The sequence below is a fragment of the Ranitomeya variabilis genome, chromosome 1 (assembly GCF_051348905.1).
Source record: "Ranitomeya variabilis isolate aRanVar5 chromosome 1, aRanVar5.hap1, whole genome shotgun sequence".
NCBI classification, from domain to species: Eukaryota; Metazoa; Chordata; class Amphibia; order Anura; family Dendrobatidae; genus Ranitomeya; species Ranitomeya variabilis.
In genome coordinates, this window is record NC_135232.1 from 1,053,523,213 (window position 1) to 1,053,550,268 (window position 27,056).

A 27,056-nucleotide genomic window follows, 5' to 3' on the forward strand; every position below is an offset into this window, starting at 1 on the left:
GTTGTGTCTGTTTCTTAAGTTCCCTCACAACTCGATTTGATGTTCCTCTGTAATCCACCCCTTCCCTGTATTCAGGTTGGAATGGCACCCGTTTGTCAGGTAGGCCTGGAGTTCTTCCGGGACCCTAGAGTCGCCCCTCTCCCGCAATTGCCCCCCAAGACTTCATAGGTGATATGTGGTAGACAGCCCGCCTGAGACCGACTGTCCTGCCGCTGTTTGGAGTATGGCTTGAAGCTGTATTCTAATCCACTCCCTCGGCGTTCCGGCCACCGGTATTGCGCCTCAGCAGGGTGCTGCCTCTTTCAACAAAACCCCTGCTGGTATTCTCCTTCTGCTTGATCTCGTTTCTCACTCAGCACAATCTATCTCGCTTCTAGTCCTTTCTTGAGTCCCGCCGCTTCCAGGAGCCTGCGCGGACCCGTTACATTCTTTCTATGCCAAGCCTCTGCCAGGATCCCACCCCTGGCAGAGACCCTACAGTCTCTCCCTTCACAACACCCCCTGCCACAGGGTGTTGCTCCGTTCAATCCCGTCAGCGATCTCTCTAACTTCCTGCCTGACCCCCAGTTTACCCACTATGGTGGGGAGTGGCCTAATGAATAGCACCCTTAGCTCCCCCCGGAGGCCCAGCTGTGAAACATATTGGTGTCTGTGATACCTGATTGGAGGAACTCCTTCGGTGCCATCGAACGTACCATGGCTCCCCTTAGCGGCGAAGCCACAGCACTGCAACGACCAGGACTCTGGGGCGCTGCATAAACATCGGGTAACTAAGCGCAGGGCCGCGCTTAGTAACCCGATGTTTACCCTGGTTACAAGCGTAAACGTAAAAAAAACAAACAGTACATACTTACATTCCGGTGTCAGTCCTCCGGCGTCTCAGCTTCTCTGCACTGTGTGAGCGCCTGCCGGCCGGAAAGCGAGCACAGCGGTGACGCGGTGACGTCACCGCTCTGCTTTCCGGCTATGGCTGAGCTGAGACGCCGGAGGACTGACACCGGAATGTAAGTATGTACTGTTTGTTTTTTTTACGTTAACGCTGGTAACCAGGGTAAACATCGGGTTACTAAGCGCGGCCCTGCGCTTAGTAACCCGATGTTTACCCTGGTTACCCGGGGACTTCGGCATCGCTCCAGCGCCGTGATTGCAAAGTGTGACCGCAGTCTACGACGCTGGAGCGATATTCATACGACGCTGCGACGTCACGAATCGTGCCGTCGCAGCGATGGAAATTTCACTGTGTGACGGTACCCTAATGCATCAGGAAAGATTCTGAGCACTGGCAGACAATTACACTGCCATTATCTTTGCCTCTTTTCCTGCTGATGTTTTGGGGACTGTGTGTTTTTGGATAACATTGTGGAGCTTGTTGAACAACAATGTAAGTAGTCAGACAGAGGCAGAAAATCTGGGCAGAAAATCCTAAGGATAATCTGTTTAATTGTAGCAAAGTAGAAAATCAACACTTGGACTACAATAAGTTTTGTTTTTCAAACTTTACATTTTCCAAAACATTTGTGAAAAGTATGTTCTAACATACCCATACCACTTGATGAAGGGTTGAAATGGTCATTCGTTTCAACAAACTTTGTGTAAATTGATAGTAGAAAACATTGTAATCTTCACTTATGATCCAATTGTTCCCCTTCTTCTTGAACTCGCCATCCACTCTGAAAAACAGCTCAAATCCAACTTGGTCAAAGCCAGACAGTCAGATAACTGAGGTATCCGGTTACAGAGCCTGTTAAACTCTGTCTGTAGGGGAGAGGGGAAGAAGAGTGAGGGTCAGAGTGAGCAACCTCAGAGACACAGGCAGGGCGTGCTGCGGCCTCCTGCAAACCTTTCCACTAATCTGTGGACTTTCAAAAGTTGTCTGGTTCAGAAATGACTGTGCGATTTCTTAATAATTTTGATGTGCTGAATTCATATCTCACAATGTAAACTATCAACCGGCTTTAGTTTCTATGATATCAAAGATCTTCTCTTTTACTACTTCATAAATTGTGTAGATGGTGCATAGAAATGTATTCATTACTTCTAAACTTTATTATTTCCATAAACCTAAGGCTATGTTTCCACGTGGCGTATTCCGAGTGCTTTGGACGCAGCGGACACCCGCCCCATCTAAAGCGCTAGCGGATTTTATACTTGCGGTGATTCCGTATGTGTTCATTGAACACATGGATGCTTTACGCAGCATCCATTCCGCAGCAAATTCGCCACATGGAAACATACCCCAAGTCCAGTGACCTGCACAGTATGAATTATTGTGACATAACCCCAATAAGCCAGGTAACATATGATGCAGTTGGTGAGCCAATGAGGTCATGATACAAGCTTCTATGTTTATTATGAAAGGATTGTTCCCTTTCTCTTATCGATAAATTCTGTGGGGGATATCTACCTTCATAGAGAGCGCTATGAGTGTATACCACATGGGAGGCGCATTAAAGTTCATAAAGGCCAAGGTAGACTGGCAATCCATGTCATAGTCTTGTAGACCTTTGATAATGTGGTTGGTGCTGTGAAGCCTCTTGATGGAGCTGTGGTATATTCCATTTAATTGCAGTTAATTACTATAACCTCAGCGGGTGAGCTAATCACTATAGTTAATAATTGAAACATTGTTTTATTAAAACCACTATACTGTAGGCACATTATTTGTCACTGGCTTTCCTTAACAACCACTGTTTAAAGAGTAACCGACCGTCGTTATAATTTTTATTTCTTAAATTAATAATGCGCCTCAAAATAAGCAATTTTGTAATGTATCTAATCGGAGAAATCTGCTTCTTTTGCCTCCAGGACTGATCTGTCATTTTCAAAATTCGCAATTTAGGGGTAAAATCTGTATTCAGTGAAGACAGACTTTCCCATTACAGAGATAGGAGATGGCAGTTTCTGCTCATAAGATTCTATGTAGAAGGGAGGGGGAGGAGCTCAGCCTCTAGCTCCACCTTCTCACCTCCTGCCATCTACATAGACTATTATGAGCAGCAACTGCCATCTCCTATTTCAGTAAAGTAACAATCTGTCTTCATTGTATATAGATTTTACTCAGACATTGAGAGTTGTGAACATGAAAGATCAGTCCTGGCAAAGAAAGAAGCAGATTTTTCTGATAAGATATATTACAAAGTTTCTTATTTCCATACGCACGGTTGATTTATGGAATAATAATTAAAACGACGGCTACTCTTTAATGAACTTGACTGCTAATTTTAAACTTGTGTGGATAGAAGCAGACGTCTTTAAAAGGGCATCTGTCAGTAGGATAAACTCGCCTAAACCCTCTATATGGGAATGCTGGCCATAAAAAGTTAAATAAAATGATGCCCTGATATCTGTTCTCCAATGTCTCATTCCAGAGAAATCCACATTTTTCTTGTATGTAACCGAGCTGTTAAGATCTATGGGCCGGACATAGGTCTCCCTGAGAATCTGCCTCCTGATCATGTGTGCAATGGGGCAGGAGCAGAAGTCTCCTGTCCGGGTCACATAAATAGGAGCAGAATCTCTGCAGCAGTAACCAATTTTGTTAGGGTGCAAATTAGAGACTCCTAGCATTGTGTGTAGACACATTTTTACAATAAAATGTGATTTCAAAGTAACCTGGAATTAGCGCACATTTGAAAGATCTTTCTGACCCTCATTATTACTGTATTTTTGGTTTATTTTCCCACTAAGATGACGATTACAGCTGTAATGATATTAGTCACAGCGAATCTGTTTTACCTTTATTGTAGACAAATGAGTATTGTGGTAAATGTCATATGGATACAATTGTTACATTTGGTAACGTCTTGGCTCAGTCACCACAATCCTTAATTTAGTCTTATTTCTCCAGATGTACAATCTATTACCGGATTTACTACTAACTCTGATAGTTAGAAAGTATTTTCGACTGCAAAAAAAATGTAAATTCACATCCTGGAAGATATTACCTGCCGCCGTTACAGATTAGCACAAAGCATGTTCTCCCATAAATTGCCGGAGGGCACATCGTGCCTTGTAAAGTGTGTACAGACAGTTCATAGTGTTTGTCTGAGATACATTTAGTCTTTTAGTCTTTTTCTATTGAAACAAGGTTCAAGTGTTTAATGTGCGTGAGAAAGTTCTTATAGCTCATCTGCTAGTGTTACAAATAGAAAATAGCTAGTCAGTTTATCAACTGATTATTTTTTTTTCGCAGTGAAATATCTTTAATATGGTTTACGATAATCACAAACTTTTTTTTCCCTGCACATACAGTAGCTTGCAAAAGTATTCATCCTCATTGAAGTCTCCCTGTGTGCAACGTGTCAGTATATACACTTTACCTTTTCTGAAAGGCCAAAGACGCTGCAATACCATTAAAGAAGAGGCACCACTGACCAAACACCATGAAGACCAAGCAGATCTCCAAATAAGTCAGGGACAAAGTTGTTGAGAAGTACAAGTCAGGGATTGTTAAATATAAATAAATATCCCGATCTCTGATGATCCCCTGAGCACCATCAAATCCAGTATCCTCAAATGAAAACAACTTGGTACTACAACAAACCTGTCAAGAGAGGGCCGCCCACCAAACTCTCAGCCCGGGCAGGGAGGGCATTAATCAGAGAGGCAGCACATACACCAAAGGTAACCCTGAAGGAGATGCACAGTTCCCAAGCAGAGACTGGAGTATCTGTCCATATGACCACAATAAGAGATGAGGTGGGCTTTATGGAAGAGTGGGCAGCAAAAAATCCTTTATTTACATTTTTTATGTTGGCTTGTTTTACAGTGGGGGAAATAAGTATTTGATCCCTTTCTGATTTTGTAAGTTCGCCCACTGACAAAGAAGTGAGCAGTCTATAATTTTATGGGTAGGTTAATTTTAACATTGAGAGAGAGAATATCAAAAATAAAATCCAGAAAATTGTATAAATTTATATAAATTTATTTGCATTTTGCAGTGATAAATAAGTATGTGATCCCCTACCAACCATTAAGAGTTCTGGCTCTTACAGACCAGTTAGACGCTCTCGTTACCTGCAATAAAGACAGCTGTCTTACACAGTCAGTCACCTTTATGAAAGACTCCTGTCAACAGACTCCATTAATCAGTCAGACTCTAACCTCTACAACATGGGCAAGACCAAGGAGATTTCTAAGGATGTCAGGTACAAGATCATAGACTTGCACAAAGCTGGAATGGGCTACAAAACCATAAGTGAGATGCTGGGTGAGAATGAGACAACTGTTGGTGCAATAGTAAGAAAATGGAAGAAATACAAAGTTACTGTCAATCGACATCTGGGGCACCATGCAAAATCATCTCACCTCGTGGGGCATCCTTGATCATGAGGAAGGTGAGAGATCAGCCTAAAAGCACACGGGGGGGACTTGTTAATGATCTCAAGGCAGCTGGGACCACAGTCACCAAGAAACCTATTGGTAACACATTATGCCGTAAAGCTTTAAAACCATGCAGTGCCCACAAGGTCCCCCTGTTCAAGAAGGCACATGTGCAGGCCCGTCTGAAGTTTGCCAATGAACACCTGGATGATTCTGTGAGTGATTGGGAGAAGGTGCTGTGGTCAGATGAGACAAAAATTGAGGTCTTTGGCATTAGCTCAATTCACTGTGTTTAGAGGAAGAGAAATGCTGCCTATGACCCAAAGAACACCGTCCCCACTGTCAAGCATGGAGGTGGAAGCATTATGTTTTGGGGGTGTTTCTCTGCTAAGGGCACAGGACTACTTCACTGCATCAATGGGAGAATAGATGGAGCCATGTACCGTAAAATCCTGAATGACAACCTCCTTCCCTCCACCAAGACATTAAAAATGGGTCGTGGCTGAGTCTTCCAGCAAGACAGTGACACAAAAGATCCAGCCAAGGCAACAAAGGAGTGGCTCAAAAAGCACATTAAGGTCATGGAGTGGCCTAGCCAGACTCCAGACCTTAATCCAATGGAAAAAATATGGAGGGAGTTGAAGCTCCGAGTTGCCAGGCAACAGCCTCAAAATCTTAGTGATTTGGAGATGATCTGCGAAGAGGAGTGGACCAAAATTTCTCCTGACATGTGCGCAAACCTCATCATCAACTACAAAAAAACATCTGACTGCTCTGCTTTCCAACAAGGGGTTTGCCACCAAGTATTAAGTCTTGTTTGCCAGAGGGATCAAATACTTATTTCTCACTGCAAAATGCAAATACATTTATATAATTTATACAATGTGATTTTCAGGATTTTAGTTTTGCTATTCTATCTCTCTATGTTAAAATTAACCTCCCTTTAAAATTATAGACTGTTCATGTCTTTGTCAATGGGCAAACTTACAAAATCAGCAAGGGATCAAATACTTATTTCCCCCACTGTGTATACAGACACATGCAGTATGATTGCTTTCTAAACTGCCTAGTTGGCTACTCACAGTTTGACAATCATTGATCTAAATTATCTGTGTGGGAATATATAATTTCTGTATTATTGGCCCTGTTGAGATTATTACAGGATGTAACTGACAGGTTTACTGCGTGCTTGATGTAACATTTCCCACGGAGTACGCCTCCAGAAAAGTCCTGAAAAACCAGTGTAAGTATTTAGGCCAGAATCCCCTATGACCTGAGGAAACAAGTGTTATTGGAGCGATGAGTCTGTGGCAATTAGCTGCGTGTATTGGCTCTGGTGTACCCTCACGTTTCGGGTGGATCGGTGTGGTTGTGGAGCATAGCTGCGGAGAGGTCATTACTCTACCCCTCTCCAGACATGAACTATTTGTCTTGGCTGCAGTTGTGATATCTTTTTTTCTTTTGTGGCTTGTACTTTCTTGACCAGAGTTTTCTTTTCCATCATGCTGGAGCAGGTCTCTTAGTATTGAAGACCTTAATTTCGTGAAAGGTCTTTCCTTTGCATTTTCACATGGTGTCATTTGATGGTAGCTGCCAGATTTCCTGTGGAAGGAAGCAGAGTGAGCTGTAGATATCGGGCGGTATTAATGTAATCGCTTCAGACTACATTCCCATCTGGGCTTGACATTGAATCGTGGTTTTCCACTCAGTTTAGAACAAAAAGTGAAATAATGTAGAACACAGAATTGATTGTAAATTGTATTGAAGATTTGGCGTTCTGGAGCGCAAATACATGGATAGACACACACTAAGAATAAAGAATACAAGATCTTTAGTGTCAGGCCCTTCCATTTAAATTTGCTCCAAAGAATAAAAACATTACTGTCTATTTCTCCTTTTTATATTTATATATCAGATCTGTTAAAATTTTAATAAAATTGTTACTTTGGACGTTAATAACTTTAAAAGTAACAAATTCAGACATGTTGTCATCCCAAGTGATCCAAAGCACAGGCTATTCTGGTGGTCCGCGCTGTCCTAGTGCCACTGAAACGTGTGATTGGCTGCAGTGGGCAGGTGACAAAAACTGTGTGTCATCAGAATAATCTAACAATGTGTCTTTCTATTCACCTGACCGCTGCAGCCAATCACTGGTCTCTACGGGATTTATTATGGCTGGCTAACTTCTTTTTTTTTTTAAATTGTAAGGTTTATTAAAATGTACGTGTAGTAGGGGTAAATATCAGCAATGGTCCTGTAACATGCATGCATTTGGAGCGACAAAAGGATTGTAGAATTGGATCCTACAGGGCTATGCACCGGGCAGTTAGGACATGCACATCATTTTTGGTAAATGTCATGAACTCGATTGGGCTGGCACTTTGCCAGTACAGTGATACTGAAGCCCATGTCCCAGCTAAATGTAAGAAACATTAAGGTAAAAGTAGGGCCCTTATTCTCAGATAATATATATATTACATCAGTATACAAGAAAGTGAGAGATTTACTTTTTTCAATAAATTTACATTTATTACATTGAAATACAATGAAATTCTTGCCATTCATATGCTTGTCCCTATTTATCAGAAAATTTAAATATACTTATTTTTTTGTACCATGTTAATACCCAATCTTAATCTATATTAATTATTTTGTAATAATGTGTAAAAAAAAATAAAAAAAAAATTGGATGTATTGTTAAAAGATGATGATGATATGTAGAAACCAAACGTCTTGGTTGTGAATGAGTTAATGACATAATAATATATTTAAATAGTAATTACCCGCTGACGTCCTCTGGTGCAGTATAGGTAGATAGTGGCCCCTGTGAATAGAAGGGTCCCAAGTTCAGCCGCATGTGGGATACAATATAACCTGCAGGGGCCATTCTTTATTATTTACTTGTGAATATACCCTTGTGCTCCTGAATAACAGGCTCTCTAATCCTTCTACTTTGTGACCGTCTAGCTGCCATGTGGACATCGTTGCAAAGAGATCTGTCACCAAGGGAATTGTTTGCCTCATTGCACCCAGAAAGTTAAACTGAGATGTCCCTGCCGTAGAATTAAAAAGGTGAGTACTGTGCTTCAGAATATCTCATTACTTTCTTACAGTCTGGTCAGATAATGTAAAATAATGGCCAGATTCCCAATAAATGATGTAACTATAGGGTAGTGTGTGCACTAGTGATGAGCGAATATACTCGTTACTTGAGATTTCCCGAGCATGCTCGGGGGTCCTCCGAGTATTTGTTAGTGCTCGGAGTTTTAGTTTTTTTGCCGCAGCTGAATGATTTACATCTGTTAGCCAGCATAAGAACATGTGGGGGTTGCCTGGTTACTAGGGAATCCCCACATGTACTTATGCTCGGAGGACACCCGAGCATGCTCGGGAAATCTCGAGTAACGAGTATATTCGCTCATCACTAGTGTGCACCAATCACACTGTCAGCGCAGAGTCTGCCCAAACTATACGATTGATTTAATCTTCCTTCTTGTAAGTGTCTTTGCAGCTATTTCATATAACTTCGCTGAGGCTTTTTGGCATTTAAAGGCAACCTGTCACAGGAGACAATACAAACACTATTAATCTGCCCTGTGCCTGCACGTAGCCAAACGCTGCCAGGAGAAAATTAACTTTATTCCCCCCACAGCATTCGGTTTCAGTCACGGGAGCGGCGCTGATTTAGTCACCGCTCTGAGTATACAGAGTGACGGCCATAACAGCACCCTCGGCCCTGACTGACAGTCGCTATGCATTAGGGCCGGCTATCAGTCAGGGCCGGGGGCGCGGTTGCAGCCGCCGTTCTGTATAGTCAGAGCAGAGACTGAACCTGTGCCGGTGCCGCCCCCGTGACTGAAACCGGAACGTTCTGGGTGAATAAAGTTAATTTTCTCCCCACAGCGTTCATCTATGTCCGGCCACCTTGTAGGTTAATAACTCTCTTAACCTGCAGATTAACCCCGTATCAACAGATTAATAGCTTTTTTTTTTCTAATGACCGGTTCCCTTTAAAGGGGGTCTGTCACTAGGTTTTTACTTTGTAATCTGACAACCAAATGATGTAAGGATAGAAGAGACCCTGATTGCAGCGATGTGACTGTGTGCAGCAGTTTTGAAAGATTCCCTGTTTTCTCTGCTGTAGATGTAACAATGGTCAGAATGCTGTAGATGTAACAATGTATCAGCTCGCCTACACCTCTGCTTGGCAGCTTCCAGTGTACAATGTATACAGACTGCTCAGTACATAGTGAGTGATTGCTGTAGGCTCTGCACGCTACACCCTGCGGAGCTGGCTGTCAGTCAGAGTGGTGGGGCGTCACAGTACAGTAAGCGGTGCTGTGATCGGTGAATGTAACCGCTCCATGCACGCATTCATGACTGAAAGCCCGCATTTCCCGGGAGCAAATAAGTTTATTCTCTCCCAGTCGGCAGCATCATTTCACTGTTACCTATAACTTATATAACTAATAATAATAATAATAATAATCATTTTATTTATATAGCGCCAACATATTCCGCAGCGCTTTACAACTTATAGAGGGGACTTGTACAGACAATAGACATTACAGCATAACAGAAATCACAGTTCAAAATAGATACCAGGAGGAATGAGGGCCCTGCTCGCAAGCTTACAAACTATGAGGAAAAGGGGAGACACGAGAGGTGGATGGTAACAATTGCTTTAGTTATTTGGACCAGCCATAGTGTAAGGCTCGGGTGTTCATGTAAAGCTGCATGAACCAGTTAACAGCCTAAGTATGTAGCAGTACAGACACAGAGGGCTATTGACTGCACAGAGTGTATGAGAACATGATGCGAGGAACCTCATTATGTTTTTGTTTTTTTTAATTTATTTATTTATTTATTTTTTTAGGCCACACAGGGATAGTTAGGTTAATGCGTTGAGGCGGTAGGCCAGCCTGAACAAATGCGTTTTTAGGGCACGCTTAAAACTGTGGGGATTGGGGATTAATCGTATTAACCTGGGTAGTGCATTCCAAAGAATCGGTTCAGCACGTGTAAAGTCTTGGAGACGGGAATGGGAGGTTCTGATTATTGAGGATGCTAACCTGAGGTAATCAGCGGAGCGGAGGGCACGGGTAGGGTGGTAGACTGAGACCAGAGAGGAGATGTAGGGTGGTGCTGAGCCATGGAGTGCTTTGTGGATGAGGGTAGTAGTTTTGTACTGGATTCTGGAGTGGATGGGTAGCCAGTGTAATGACTGGCACAAGGTAGAGGCATCGGTGTAACGGTTGGTGAGGAATATGATCCTGGCAGCAGCATTCAGGACAGATTGGAGCGGGGAGAGTTTGGTAAGAGGGAGGCCGATTAGTAGAGAGTTACAATAGTCCAGACGAGAATGAATAAGTGAGACAGTAAGAGTTTTTGCAGAGTCGAAAGTAAGAAAAGGGCGAATTCTAGAAATATTTTTGAGATGCAGATAAGAAGAGCGAGCCAGTGATCGGATGTGGGGGGTGAACGAAAGCTCGGAATCAAGGATAACCCCAAGACAGCGGGCATGTTGCTTGACTATATGTAAATAGTATTTTCCAAGGTGACAGATTACCTTTAAGCTGTTACCAAACATAACATCAGCACAGTGGTTAAAAGCCTAAGAAAGTATGCAGCAGCCCTGGATTAGTGGAAAGAGCCAGATCTCATTTTGTCACTGTGAGCAGCCGTGTGGATTTGTGGAATTTCACGCTGCCAGGATCCCACAACCCAGAAGTTCAGGCTGGAATTTGCTAAAAAGTGTGGCCCGATTGGGGTACACTAGGACTACGTCTGTGAGGTTTTGCTACTAGATAGAAAATTTCCCCAGTCTGGGGTTGCCCATTGTTTTAATGAGACAGCTCTAGATTGGTGATATGTACTCGTTAAATTCTGTTTTTTTTTATCAAACTTTGCATAAATCAATATTACAAGTGACTGTATGAAACTTAGTATATTTCACAATCAGAGAAGTCTGCTTTATGCTGCACTTATGAGCCATTTCTTCTCCCTTCACCCCGCCTCCTAAACAAATCATTAGCTCTGAAGAACAAAAAATTAAACCTCCAATATCCATCTTAGTTCTTAACCAGTGGAGTGATCAGAATACAGCTGCCTATGAAAGCCGGTGAAGAAGGGAGCAGCCAAGCGAGAAAGAGGCAGGGAGAAACTGACCCATGCTGCTGCTTCTAGCTAGTGTTCATCTCACCCCATTACTGGACTCACAGCTACCCCTCTCAGTACTGCTGTATAGATCCTCCATGTAGAGCAGGAATCGCTCATACCCATGCCCAGTGCAGGGAAGATATCATGGAGGCTAGTCTCAGCCCACTAGCTGGGAGAGAGAAGCATCAAATGGGAAAATTTAGTAAAGAAAAATAATATATAAAAAATTGCAAGAGTCATTTAACGGCCACTAATGATGATAGAGTAAAGTCAGGTAATCTTTATATCACTTCACTTTCAAAGTGCCTGCGATATGTCTTGAAGTTTTGGGGGTCCAGGTTCTGACACCCACACCAGTCACTGAAACAGGAGAATCGCTTAACTGAGCACTGCTCTGAAGTCTATGGAGTCGTTCTTCAGTCTGTCTTGCGGCACATATATAAAACACAACAGCAGCTCTGAAGTCAGCACATGGATTTCCTGTGTGCCTCTAATCTTGATATCGGCCCTTGTCCTGGTTTTCCCCTTTTTGATAATTCCTTACATGGATTTATTTTATTGCCTTCTGTCATCACACTAATCTAACAAGTCTTAAAAGTCATGAGCATCACGATCTCTAAACTGTTTTCCAGCACTTCTGTATCCGGAAAAAGTAATCAGAGGTATTCTCCAAATGTCTTTGTGGCTTGGTCCTGTGCCACGATGTACAAAATAAAAGATCTAATGATGGGAAGAGTATTAGACGTTCTTGGGAAAATGCAGGCCGTCCTCATTGAATAGCTGGCGGGTCCAAATCAGGTTTACACATTGCGGGCTGAGCCCACACTGTAAGCTGTACTCCTGCACAAATGCGGAAATATTCCTTTCCATATCAGTTACTTTTTTGTATAGTTGGATATGTGTTGGTTAAAAGAAAGCCATACATTTGATAAAAAAAAAATGTTTTAATCTCTTCAGCAGAGGGCAGCATTTTTCTGTCAACACAGCCATGAGGGCTCTTTTTTTTTTTTTTTTTTTTTTTATACAGCCATTGACTCTGCCATGGTTTGTTTGAGTATATTGTATGCTGCAAAACTAGAGTATTGCAGTATATTGTGAAATTGAAAGACTCCTATAGATTTCAGCCACAGACTGGGCGCGCAGGAGAACCAAGATGGCAGCCACGTACTGAAAGCCACCCATTAAATGGTTAAATAGAAGCATTTGCTGATGTTGGAGGCTGGTGCCTGCTGTTTTAACACAGCTGGCACTTGCCCTGTTGTCACGGTGGTGTTGGGTCTCTGGGTGCTAACCAGGTCCCTAGAACTAGGGGTTGCCCTATTCTATCCCTGTCCCGTGAATTACTCCTGAAGGTGGAGATGACGGGTTTACATGCCTTGCTATGCTCCTATATCAACCCTTCTCTGTCTCCTCCCCCACACAGGGCAGTGGGAAGCTGAAGTGTATAGGGTAACACTAACCAGATAAACAAGGGAAGAAGGACAGGGATAAATGAAAATACCAACCATACAAACTTCACACACCAGAGTGGGACACGGGAGTTTAAGGAAGGAGAAACCAATTAGATGAGGATGTATGCACAAACAAAATTCTTAAGCAACAATCTCCTGAATAAATCTCCAAAAGACAATTCCAACCACGAGCTACACCTGCAACCCAACTCCAAATCAGGCAGTAAGATCTAACACTGGCAATTCCTAAGTGGCAGAGGGGAGTGGCAAACACTGAACAGCTGAGACAATCCAAGTAGGAGAGCTTCAGCTGAACAGATTAACCCTTGCACTGCCAGCAAGGAGAAAACCTGCACTGTTTAATGCGTTGATGAAGTACTTCTAACCAGTTCATGAAACCAGACACCACAGTCTTCTGGCCCCTGTCTGTGCAGTATCCCTGTATGTAGCAAGATATATACACATTCACCCTGATGCTGATGTTCGTGTACATCAGGGTGCCCAAAGGAGTTAAAAACTGTAAAATATTGCTGTTAAATATGTATCAATAAGAACTGTTTATTCACATTCATGTCATATGTTAAACTTAATGGTATCCTGTTATTACCAGAGCTCAAATAATTTGTCTATTTCAGTGTTGGCCCTTGGTTCTGGCAATTCTGGTTTGTGCTCAGCGCAGGAGACTAGTGCTGTATATGAAAGAGGCTGGCTGGTTCATTTTAACAGCTAAGCCATCCCCCCTCGCCCCGCTTTTTTTCCATTCTATTCCCAAGTGGACAACCCCTTTAACAAGAAATGCATAGAGGTTTGTCCTGGTTTAGCGGAAATTTGTATATGACATTGAAGTAGAGCTCATGATGAAACTGGCCCCTCTCCAGATGTGATTGAAGCTCTGCGTTCCTGGGTGTCGGTGGTCTTTTTACTGACCCCTTTGTTGGTGAATTCGTGGCCACATCTGGTTCATTGTTCTGTGCTTCTGGTGAAAGCAGCTGCTTTGTTCTGACAATCGTCTTCAGGATTACTGCTCTGACATAAGCAAAATTGGAGCATTTCATTGCACTTATATCCACACTTAGAATGAATACACATAAATGTGCTAAATACCCTATGGAGTTAACGGGAACGCTGTGCTTTCTTTCAGATGACATATGACTTGTTCTCTTTTTTTTTTTTTTTTCTTTAAGTATAATCTTTACTATAATTTATGGCAATTTTACATGTGCAGACATTAAAGCTGCGAATATTTTAGATATGTGGCGCTTGTTTCATAAACTGACCCTAATGAACCGTTGATCAAAGCATTGTGTTTTGCTTGTTTCCATCCTAGGAGCTACAATGTAACAGTGCGCGGGAAGGTCAGGTTTCTATAGAGTGCGATTCGCTGTGCCTGGAAATAAGGAAAAAAGCTGTGGAGGTAAATTCCTTCTACTATGGTTTTTTTTACATGAGCTGCATATGGTAGGAACTTTCTTAGACTTATAGACCTAAAGGGGATTTCCTCTTTTAGGAATTTTTCTGCCATGCCCTGAGATCGTAGCAAAATGGGTCCAGCACCAGCTCTCCACCGCTGTCCCAATCTCTGTTGTTTGGTTGCAGTCATGTTGACAACGCTGCAGCCAATCACTGAGCTCAGCAGCTCTGCACATTTAGATTGCAGAGAAGGAAGATCCGGCTCCATGGGGTAAAGCCTTTACTTTATTAGTGAAATAATATAAATCCAGTAGTGAGGATGAAAACATAGCGCGTGTCATAGATAAAAACCAGGTCCGAAGTCCATAGTTCGGTGGTCAGATGCCCGTTGTTCTTAGTTATGCAGATTGTACAAGCTGATGAGTTCAGTGATTGACTGCAGCGCTAACTATGTGACCTCATCAATGCAGCGAAAGATCATGGCAGGTAAGGAGAGGGGTTTTTTTACACTCAGTTTGCTTTTTTTATTACTACCTCGGGGTGTGGCAGAAAGTTTTGTTAAATAGGATAACCTCTTTAGTTATTAAATTTAGAAACCAATTACTCTTCTTTTTAATAAAAATAATATAATATTTACTTTTATTAAGTGCTAATGTTTGAAGGGTTTCCGGCCCCTTGAAATCCAAATAGGGTAAAGGCCCCTATACACATTAGACTAAACATGGCCGAAAGCATCAGTATCGGAGAGATTGACAGTCTAAGGATGACTTGCACCTCTTCCCAACAAATAAAAGAAGGATCTGACCTGTTGGATTTCCAGCAGCCGATTCTTTTGGTCTTTGTGAGATAAACTTGCCAATGAAGTCTCATAGAAAACACAGGAGCGCTCAGCCGAGCCAAGTGGTTCTGTGTATGGAGGAGTTGGGGGAGAAAGCTGTCAGATGAACGATTTATCTAGCTAGTGAGTATGGGGATCTTTTACAGGGGGTTGTCCAATCTAAAACTACAAGTCTACAGACACTTGTGATTTGCTGATCGCAGGATCAAGTTCCCCTTAGGGAATCACAAAAAAAAAGTTAAATAAAAAATATACATTTTAAAAAATTCTAATTAAGCCCCTTTTCTCACATCAACAATAAACAAATTTCTTAAAAGCATATTTGGTATTGTCATGACCAGAATTGTTGAACCTCTCTAAAAGCTTAAAATAATAAATAAAATAGAATAAAAAGTTTTGTATACCTACTAGTTGAATAAAAATCAGATTGCCAATGATAAAGCATCTTCACGAAGCTCTATTAATGGAAAAAATTAAAAAGTCACAAGTCTGAAAATATGGGTAATAAGTAAAAAAAAAAAACAATTAACCCCTTCCCGACCCATGACGCCTATGTGGCGTCATGGAATGATCGCGTCCCTGCAGATCGGGTGAAGGGGTTAACTCCTATTTTACCCGATCTGCAGGGAGAGGGGGAGTGGTACTTCAGCCCAGGGGGGGTGGCTTCACCCCCCCGTGGCTACGATCGCTCTGATTGGCTGTTGAAAGTGAAACTGCCAATCAGAGCGATTTGTAATATTTCACCTAAAAAACTGGTGAAATATTACAATCCAGCCATGGCCGATGCTGCAATACCATCGGCCATGGCTGGAAAACCTGAAGTGACCCCCCCCACCTCACCGATCGCCCCCCCAGTGCTCCGTTATGGGGTCCGGTCCGGTCCGGTCCCCTCCGTCCTGTGCTCCGCTCCCCCGTCCTCCTGCCCGCTCCCCCCCTGCTCCTATGTCACCCCCACGGTGCTCCGACGCCCCCCCCCCCCGTGCCCCGATCTCCCCCCCCTTATACTTACCGAGGCTCCCGGTGTCGGTCCGTCTCCTCGCTGGGCGCCGCCATCTTCCAAAATGGCGGGCGCATGCTCAGTGCGCCCGCCGAATCTGCCGGCCGGCAGATTCATTACAAGTACATTTTGATCGCTGTGGTAGGTTCTATCACAGCGATCAAAATAAAAAAATAATAAATAAACCCCCCCCCTTTATCACCCCCATAGGTAGGGACAATAATAAAATAAAGAAAATATTTTTTTTTCTTTTTCCACTAGGGTTAGGGTTAGAACTAGGGTTAGAACTAGGGGTAGGGTTAGGGGTAGGGTTAGGGTTACGGGTAGGGTTAGGGGTAGGGTTATGGCATGTGCACACGCAGCGGATCGGCCGCGGATCCGCAGCGGATCGGCCGCGGATCCGCAGCGGGATCGGCCGCGGATCCGCAGCGGGATCGGCCGCGGATCCGCAGCGGGATCGGCCGCGGATCCGCAGCGGGATCGGCCGCGGATCCGCAGCGGGATCGGCCGCGGATCCGCAGCGGGATCGGCCGCGGATCCGCAGCGGGATCGGCCGCGGATCCGCAGCGGGATCGGCCGCGGATCCGCAGCGGGATCGGCCGCGGATCCGCAGCGGGATCGGCCGCGGATCCGCAGCGGGATCGGCCGCGGATCCGCAGCGGGATCGGCCGCGGATCCGCAGCGGGATCGGCCGCGGATCCGCAGCGGGATCGGCCGCGGATCCGCAGCGGGATCGGCCGCGGATCCGCAGCGGGATCGGCCGCGGATCCGCAGCGGGATCGGCCGCGGATCCGCAGCGGGATCGGCCGCGGATCCGCAGCGGGATCGGCCGCGGATCCGCAGCGGGATCGGCCGCGGATCCGCAGCGGGATCGGCCGCGGATTGGCCGCTGCGAATTCGAAGCAGTTTTCCATCAGGTTTACAGTACCATGTACACCTAAGGAAAACCAAATCCGCTGTGCCCATGGTGCGGAAAATTCAGTGCAGAAACGCTGCATTGTATTTTCCGCAGCATGTCAATTCTTTGTGCGGATTCCGCAGCGTTTTACACCTGTTCCTCAATAGGAATCCGCAGGTGAAATCCGCACAAAAAAACACTGGAAATCTGCTGTAAATCCGCAGGTAAAACGCAGTGCCTTTTACCTGCAGATTTTTCAAAAATCGTGCGGAAAAATCTCACACGAATGGGCACATAGCCTTAGGGTTAGGGTTGGAATTAGAGTTAGGGCTAGGGTTTGAAATAGGGTTAAGATTAGGCTTGTGGTTAGGGTTACGGATAGGGTTAGGGGTGTGTTGGGGTTACAGTTGTGGTTAGGGTTGGGATTAGGGTTACGGTTGGGATTAGGGTTAGGATTAGAGTTGGAATTAGGGTTACGGGTGTGTTGCGGTTAGGGTTGTGGTTAGGGGTGTGTTGGGGTTAGGGTTGGGATTAGGATTAGGGGTGTGTTGGGGTTAGTGTTGAAGTTAGAATTGAGGGGTTTCCACTGTTTAGGCACATCAGGGGTCTCCAAACGCAACATGGCGCCACCATTGATTCCAGCCAATCTTGCGTTCAAAAAGTCAAATGGTGCTCCCGCCCTTCCAAGCCCCGACGTGCGCCCAAACAGTGGTTTACCCCCACATTTGGGGTACCAGCGTACTCAGGACAAACTGGGCAACAACTGTTGGGGTCCAATTTCTCCTGTTACCCTTGCAAAAATAAAAAATTACTTGCTAAAACATAATTTTTGAGGAAAGAACAATTATTTTTTATTTTCACGGCTCTGCGTTATAAACTTCTGTGAAGCACTTGGGGGTTGAAAGTGCTCACCACACATCTAGATAAGTTCCTTCGGGGGTCTAGTTTCCAAAATGGGGTCACTTGTGGGGTGTTTCTACTGTTTAGGCACATCAGGGGCTCTGCAAATGCAATGTGACGCCCGCAGACCATTCCATCAAAGTCTGCATTTCAAATGTCACTACTTCCCTTCCGAGCCCTGACGTGTGCCCAAACAGTGGTTTACCCCCACATATGGGGTATCAGCGTACTCACAACAAACTGGGCAACAAATATTGGGGTCCAAATTCTCCTGTTACCCTTGTGAAAATAAAAAATTGCTTGCTAAAACATCTTTTTTGAGGAAAGAAAAATGATTTTTTATTTTCACGGCTCTGCGTTGTAAACTTCTGTGAAGCACTTGGGGGTTGAACGTGCTCACCACACATCTAGATAAGTTCCTTGGGGGGGTCTAGTTTCCAAAATGGAGTCACTTGTGGGGAGTTCCTACTGTTTAGGCACATCAGGGACTCTGCAAACGCAACCTGATGCCCGCAGAGCATTCCATCAAAGTCTGCATTTCAAAACGTCACTACTTCCCTTCCGAACCCCGACGTGTGCCAAAACAGTGGTTTACCCCCACATATGGGGTATCAGCGTACTCAGGAGAAACTGGACAACAACTTTTGGGGTCCAATTTCTCCTGTTACCCTTGGGAAAATAAAAAATTGTGGGCTAAAAAATCATTTTTGAGAAAAGAAAAATTATTTTTTATTTTCATGGCTCTGCGTTATAAACTTCTGTGAAGCACTTGGGGGTTCAAAGTGCTCACCACACATCTAGATTAGTTCCTTGGGAGGTCTAGTTTCCAAAATGGGGTCACTTGTGCGGGAGCTCCAATGTTTAGGCACACAGGGGCTCTCCAAACGCGACATAGTGTCCGCTAATGATTGGAGCTAATTTTCCATTCAAAAAGCCAAATGGCGTGCCTTCCCTTCCGAGCCCTGCCGTGCGCCCAAACAGTGGTTTACCCCCACATATGGGGTATCATCGTACTCAGGACAAACTGGAAAACAACATTTGGGGTCCAATTTCTCCTATTACCCTTGGGAAAATAAAAAATTCTGGGCTAAAAATCATTTTTGAGGAAAGAAAAATTATTTTTTTATTTTCACGGCTCTGCGTTATAAACTTCTGTGAAGCACCTGGGGGTTATAAGTGCTCACTATGCATCTAGATAAGTTCCTTGGGGGGTCTAGTTTCCAAAATGGGGTCACTTGTAGGGGAGCTCCAATGTTTAGGCACACAGGGGCTCTCCAAACGCGACATGGTGTCCGCTAACGATTGGAGCTAATTTTCCATTCAAAAAGTCAAATGGCACGCCTCCCCTTTCCGAGCCTTGCCGTGCACCCAAACAGTGGTTTACCCCCACATATGAGGTATCGGCATACTCAGGAGAAATTGCCCAACAAATTTTAGGATCCATTTTATCCTGTTGCCCATGTGAAAATGAAAGAATTGAGGCTAAAAGAAATTTTGTGTGAAAAAAAAGTACTTTTTCATTTTTGCGGATCAATTTGTGAAGCACCTGGGGGTTTAAAGTGCTCACTATGCTTCTAGATAAGTTCCTTGGGGGGTCTAGTTTCCAAAATGTGGTCACTTGTGGGGGAGCTTCAATGTTTAGGCACACGGGGGCTCTCCAAACGCAACATGGTGTCCGCTAAAGATTGGAGCCAATTTTTCATTCAAAAAGTCAAATGGCGCTCCTTCCCTTCCGAGCCCTGCCGTGCGCCCAAACAGTGGTTTACCCCCACATATGAGGTATCAGCGTACTCAGGACAAATTGGACAACAACGTCCGTGGTCCAGTTTCTCCTTTTACCCTTGGGAAAATAAAAAATTGTTGCTAAAAGATCATTTTTGTGACTAAAAAGTTAAATGTTCATTTTTTCCTTCCATGTTGCTTCTGCTGCTGTGAAACACCTGAAGGGTTAATAAACTTCTTGAATGTGGTTTTGAGCACCTTGAGGGGTGCAGTTTTTAGAATGGTGTCACTTTTGGGTATTTTCAGCCATATAGAACCTTCAAACTGACTTCAAATGTGAGTTGGTCCCTAAAAAAAATGGTTTTGTAAATTTTGTTGTAAAAATGAGAAATCACTTGTCAAATTTTAACCCTTATAACTTCCTAGCAAAAAAAAAAATTTGTTTCCAAAATTGTGCTGATGTAAACTAGACATGTGGGAATCGTTATTTATTAACTATTTTGTGTCACATAACTCTCTGGTTTAACAGAATAAAAATTAAAAATGTGAAAATTGCGAAATTTTCAAAATTTTTGCCAAATTTCCGTTTTTTTCACAAATAAACTCAGAAATTATCGACCTAAATTTACCACTAACATGAAGCCCAATATGTCACGAAAAAACAATCTCAGAATCGCTAGGATCCGTTGAAGCGTTCCTGAGTTATTACCTCATAAAGGGACACTGGTCAGAATTGCAAAAAACGGCAAGGTCATGAAGGGGTTAATAACCATTTTTGGTATCACGATCACCGTACTGACATGGAGAATCCTATTGCCAGGTCATTTTTACCGTACATTGAACATCGTAAATATAACCCCCTCCCAAAAAAATAAATAAAAAATAACAATAGCTGAATCACAGGGGTTTTGATGGGTTTTTTTTGCAATGTTACTGTATTTACATTTTCCAGTGCATTTAATGGTAAAATAAATGTCTATTCAAAGCTGCAACTAGGCCCTCAAAAAGAAAAAAAACAGCCCTCATGTGACTATTTTAGCAGAGAAATAAAAAAAAAATAAAATTAAAAAAAGTTATTGCTCTTGAAAGAAGGGAAGGAGAAAACAGAAGCACAAAAGCGCTAAATCACTTGGTTATGAAGGGTTTACAGTCCTATCCTATACATAATGATATTCCCTCCAGATATTCCTGACTCCCAGAAAGTCACAGCATTCTTGCTGAAGGACTGAAAGTGTCACAAATTATTCCTCTTCTATTAATCCTGACAGATAAAGGAAGAAGAAGTAAAGGCGGCAAATGAAGAAGAGAAGCGCAGACAGCAGGTAATGTCCGCCCGCTTGTTGTACGTCTTGTATTCGTTTTGTTTTTGAAAAGGGTAATAATTGTTTTCTATCCAGAGACCTCTCGCAAATGTGTCTTCATTGATCTGTATAATTTTATGCAGCGCTCGCTGAATTTATCTTTATTTTTGCCTCTTTTTGCAGCATATCAAATTTTGAGAGTTCAGCACTTTTCTAAATATTTTTATTTGAGGCATAATCTGCAACTTTTTACACTACTTGCAAGTACAACTAAATTTGTTTGTGCCTTTTTAGTAATTTTGTGTTTCAATTTGCATTGTACTCCAGCACTAAACAGGTTTTACTCTTCTCAAGTTTGCTCAGAGGAGAGAAGAGCTTTCATTTCAGGGCTGGGAAGTGGTAATACTTGTTGGGAAATGAGGGAAAGAACATTCCAGATCCGATAGTGCTGGCAGATTGGAACCGCCTACACAAAAAAAAAAGTTTCTGGCAAGTTACAGAGCATGAGAATTGTAGATGGTCGGGTATTAATAGACTTCTATGTGCACAAAAGAAGTTTTGAAGTGGTTTTTCACATTTAACAGAGGCGGTCCAGGTTTATAAAAGGGAAAAAAAAACCACCAGAATTGGACCACTGCCCTAGTGTTGGACCTGAACTGATCACCAGTGATCTGATCACTGAGGCCACTGATTGGCTGCAGGGTCAGGTGACGGGTTGTCAGGAGTCATCACTTTGACATCTTGTGCATCTGAGACCACAGGAGCTGGGGGTGAATTTAGTGATCAGATTGTCTTCTTTTTGTCTTTTCCAAGCATGTTCTCCTGTTAAATTTTAAAGCAAACCAGAACACCCTTTTGGGGCATGAGGGCCGCGCAGCGACACTTCTCTGCGGTAATTGTGTAAAAGGATAACAGCGCTATAATGTTCATTATGCACTTGATCCTACGGCTACAAGGATGGACTAGAGACCTTTGATTTATTCATCAGTAATGTCACATATTCAGAGCTACGGACCATTTTGCATTTTCTCGTCGAGCCGCAGAACATGATTGTATCAGGAATGCAAAAACAAATGCGAGCCATGTCCACGGGCTAAATCATCACTTGTATGAAGCCTGTAAGTGATGGCGTTCCTGAGCTAACATCTGGTACAAGCCATACCTTCTCTTCATTCTTATCCTCTCAAGATAAAAAATCATGTCCCCCTTGCAGATTGATCAAAACCAAATGTTGTGTAACAGAAAACATATTTCCCAGAGTTATTTATTCACTAGCCTTTGTACACGGAGTATCCTCCTTCCCTATAATGTACATTAATGAAAGATTTGTCATGTCCCCTCTCGGAAGGTTTCCTGTGACCTGTTTTGTGTGCTTTGTGCCTACATGGGCTGTTATTGTAATATTGATATTTTACTACATCGATATTAGGCTCTTATACAATTGGCTCTAATGTAAAGAAGTCTTTACAGCACTTAGTGTGACCGTACTGATTTACAGGAGAAACATTGCTGAATTTCTGTTTTTAAATCGGGTTTGTCAGCACAAAGTGACTGTTCAAACCAAGCACAGGTACTAGGTGCAACGTCTGCGTGGCCAAAAAGTTTGGTGCACCATCCCACCTTATTTTTCTTCCATCTCTGCATCCTTCTTTTTTAATTCACAGCACTGATATTAATGGAGCCAGAAGAGGATGCAGATGGCGAGAAAACAAGTAGGTGGGAAGGCGCACTCAGCTGTTAGGCCATAACAAGGGTGCACTGACCATGTTTGCTGGGTTTAAACAGTCATTTTTGTCTGACAGACTCCCTTTAGGCCGTGTGCCCAAGCCTTTGACGTTGAGTATCTTCACTGCTTCAAGAACGCCGTGTGTTTGTTCCAGCAAAGTGGATGGGATTTTTAGAAATCTCATGCCCACCGTGCTTCTTTTTCACTCAGTGTAAACTGACCTGCGGTGCGTGTTTCAAATCCACAACATGTAAAGTTTTCTTACATATACGCTGAGTTTTAATTGCAGATTTTTCCCATAGACTTGTATTAGATGCGGAAAATCCACAGTTAAAAAGCAGACGAGTTTCCGCAGCAGAAACACTTGAAAACGCATGTAATCCGCAAATGACTATCAAGAACATTTTGGTCAAAGCCAAATACCAGGAAGGATCAAAAACAAAGCAGCGTTATTTAAACCAGAACACCAAGAAGAGACCCAAAAAAAACTATAAAACCGCACAATAAAATCCAGCAAGTAACCTGTTTTACTTAATAGGTGCAGAAATGGTGCAGAGACTCACCAAAAGATCATCATGAGAACATAGACTTAAAGTCCTGATTGCTGCTTTGTTTCTTGTCTCTTATTAAGCCAAAAAACCTGAAGAGAAGAACTGGAATATAAGTTGGTATGCATGCAGCGTGTAAGCACATGTCCACACTGGCCACTAAAAAGACAAAACCTAAGATACAAAGCAAATACCCTGCAGTAAATAAATAAACCGCAATAGTGCATGAAAATAATATAGGGTACTTAGTTAACACAATTTTGAATTAAAAAAAAAAATGTAAGAGCCATCCCACCACATGATGGTGACCCTATTCGGGATGGTCCTAATATGCAATATTAAGGAAATCATGAAAACAGGATCTCTTGGTGGACTTTGAAGATTGGAGTTAAAGGGAACCTGTCACCAGGTTTGGCCAATATAAGTTATGGCCACCCCCTTTCAGGCTTATCTACAGCATTCTTTAATGCTCTATATAAACCCCCGATCCGACCTACAAGAGAAGAACAATAACTTGTATTATACTCACCTGAGGGCGGTCTGGTCCGTTGGGTGTCGCAGGTCCTGGTCCGGCACCTCCCATCTTCTTGCGATGCCACCCTCCTGCTTGCTTCATGTGGATGACGCATCCTTGCATCATCCACACAATCTCCCCAGCATCACGCTCCTGCGCAGGCGTACTTATCTGTGCTGTGGATGGCAGAGCAAAGTATTGCAGTGCGCAGGCGCCGGGAAAGGACAGAGAGGTCAAGCGCCTGCACACTGCAGGAGTTTGCTCTGCCCTCAGCAGGGAAGATGCCTGCGCAGTAGCACAATGCCGGGGAGCCTGTGAAGCAAGCAGGAGGGCGGCAGAGGAAGAAGATGGGAGGCGCCGAAACAGGACCTGCGACATCCATCGGACCGGGCAGCCCCCCAGTGAGTATAATAAGTTATTTTTCTTCTCTTGCAGGTCGGACCAGGGGCTTACCTACAGCATTATAGAATGCTATAGATAAGCCATGAACGGCGGTGGCCGTAACTCGTATCTGCCAAACCTAGTGACAGGTTCACTTTAAAGAACACTGCTCTAGATGATTACATAGTTACATAGTTATTAAGGTTGAAGGAAGACTGTAAGTCCATCTAGTTCAACCCATAGCCTAACCTAACATGCCCTAACATGTTGATCCAGGGGAAGGCAAAAAAACCCCATGTGGCAAAGAGTAACTCCACCATGGGGAAAAAAATTCCTTCCCGACTCCACATACGGCAATCAGACTAGTTCCCTGGATCAACGCCTTATCAAGGAATCTAGTGTATATACCCTGTAACATTATACTTTTCCAGAAAGGTATCCAGTCCCCTCTTAAATTTAATTAATGAATCACTCATTACAACATCATACGGCAGAGAGTTCCATAGTCTCACTGCTCTTACAGTAAAGAATCCGCATCTGTTATTATGCTTAAACCTTCTTTCCTCCAGACGTAGCGGATGCCCCCTTGTCCCTGTCACCGGTCTATGATTAAAAAGATCATCAGAAAGGTCTTTGTACTGTCCCCTCATATATTTATACATTAAAATAAGATCACCCCTTAGTCTTCGTTTTTCCAAACTAAATAGCCCCAAGTGTAATAACCTATCTTGGTATTGCAGACCCCCCAGTCCTCTAATAACTTTGGTCGCTCTTCTCTGCACCCGCTCCAGTTCAGCTATGTCTTTCTTATACACCGGAGACCAGAACTGTGCACAGTATTCTAAGTGTGGTCGAACTAGTGACTTGTATAGAGGTAAAATTATGTTCTCCTCATGAGCATCTATGCCTCTTTTAATACATCCCATTATTTTATTTGCCTTTGTAGCAGCTGCCTGACACTGGCCACTGAATATGAGTTTGTCATCCACCCATACACCCAGGTCTTTTTCATTGACGGTTTTGCCCAGAGTTTTAGAATTAAGCACATAGTTATACATCTTATTACTTCTACCCAAGTGCATGACCTTACATTTATCCCCATTAAAGCTCATTTGCCATTTATCAGCCCAAGCTTCTAGTTTACATAAATCATCCTGTAATATAAAATTGTCCTCCCCTGTATTGATTACCCTGCAGAGTTTAGTGTCATCTGCAAATATTGAAATTCTACTCTGAATGCCCCCTACAAGGTCATTAATAAATATGTTAAAAAGAAGAGGGCCCAATACTGACCCCTGTGGTACCCCACTGCTAACCGTGACCCAGTCCGAGTGTGCTCCATTAATAACCACCCTTTGTTTCCTATCCCTGAGCCAGCTCTCAACCCACTTACACATATTTTCCCCTATCCCCATTACTCTCATTTTATGTAACAACCTTTTGTGTGGCACCGTATCAAAAGCTTTGGAAAAGTCCATATATACTACGTCCACTGGGTTCCCTTGGTCCAGTCCTGAACTTACCTCTTCATAGAAGCTGAAAAGACAGGGCACCCACAATTAGGCGAACAGCTGTTTTCACGTGAGAACCACACTTCTTCTAAGTGTTTGACTGGTTTAACAGGCCACTAAATGACCTTTGGTAACTTGTATGTAACAGACTGGCGGTCATTACATGTGAACCCAACATTAGACTGGGCTTTTGTGCCCTGTCTGGTCGCTCTCCTGTTATGCCCTGGTATGGAGCTAGTCTACTTAGTGGCCCAACCTCGATTACAGACCATACTCGATGCAACCTTGTTCTGTTTAGCAAAGCCATAAAATGCCCCTAATATTTGCAGGTTTCCAATGGTGTGACTCTAGCAGTAAAGAAGCAAATCCTTTCATTGCATTTTCTTCTGTTTATAGGCTGAACTAGAAGCTTTTGAGAATCGCCTGAAAGGAAAGAAGAGGAGGAACAGAAAAAAAGAGGAAGTGGAAATCCAGCCGTCTGTATGGCAGAAATACAGGAATTATATAATAATGCCGGTGTGTGTTGTCGCTCTGGCCATGTTCACACTCTACCTTACTCAAATCAACATTTGATTAGCTGAAATCTTTAATTCTGTGCGATATATGGGAATACTATGCTGTACATGAACACTTGCACAATGTAAAATGTACAGAATTTGTACAATTATAGGAAATATTCTGTCTAAGACTATTATATGCGTTAGTCTGCCAGTCAGTCCATCCTTTTATTCCCCTTCTTAAAATATTATGAATCGTATAACCTGGCAATACATATTGTTCAGCTTTTACATCTGTTTTGTCTTTGCTTTTCCATATAAATATAGTTATGATGTAAATGTTAAAATCTGTTTACATTGCTTAAAATATTCTTTGTTGTCCAAGTCCGTATATGTCAATGATTGGTTCACATGAACCAACCAGAGCTTGGTTTCAGTGCCCACCATTTTAGCTCTTGCAGAGATAAGCTTATTTCCTTTGGCTTTAGCTTTTTTTTTTTTTACATTAGTATAAAATTAACTTAATTATGCTGTAGAAATTACAATCGTAGTATATATTTTTAGAATAATTTGCCTGATGCTTAGTATCCATTTAAAGAATAATGTTGTTCAAAAACCTAAAAATCCAAGGGTGACTGTAGTTTATACTAATATCGCGCTGCCTATATATAAACTCGCAAGTAGCCAGGAAGCGGAGATAAGGAGCTGTTTGTTAGGATCCTCCCCCTCATATAAGCAGAGATAAGCAGCTGTCTGATGGGATCCTCCCCCTGGTATGAGCAGAGATAAGCAGCTGTCTGATGGGTTCCTCCCCCTGGTATGAGCAGAGATAAGCAGCTATCTGATGGGATCCTCCCCCTGGTATGAGCAGAGATAAGCAG

At 43.1% G+C, this 27,056-nt stretch overlaps 1 protein-coding gene across 1 annotated transcript in view; it reads left to right on the forward strand.

The window, feature by feature from the left end:
- Nucleotides 1-26,786, forward strand: part of NFXL1 (nuclear transcription factor, X-box binding like 1) — a 129,931-nt gene extending 103,145 nt beyond the window's left edge. The window contains exons 20-23 of the mRNA XM_077279812.1: nt 8,290-8,394; nt 14,260-14,346; nt 20,966-21,019; nt 26,075-26,786. Of these exons, the coding sequence (XP_077135927.1) occupies nt 8,290-8,394; nt 14,260-14,346; nt 20,966-21,019; nt 26,075-26,251 (423 nt within the window). The 3' untranslated portion in view covers nt 26,252-26,786. The remainder of the gene's footprint in view (nt 1-8,289; nt 8,395-14,259; nt 14,347-20,965; nt 21,020-26,074) is intronic.
- Nucleotides 26,787-27,056: the final 270 nt, after the last annotated feature.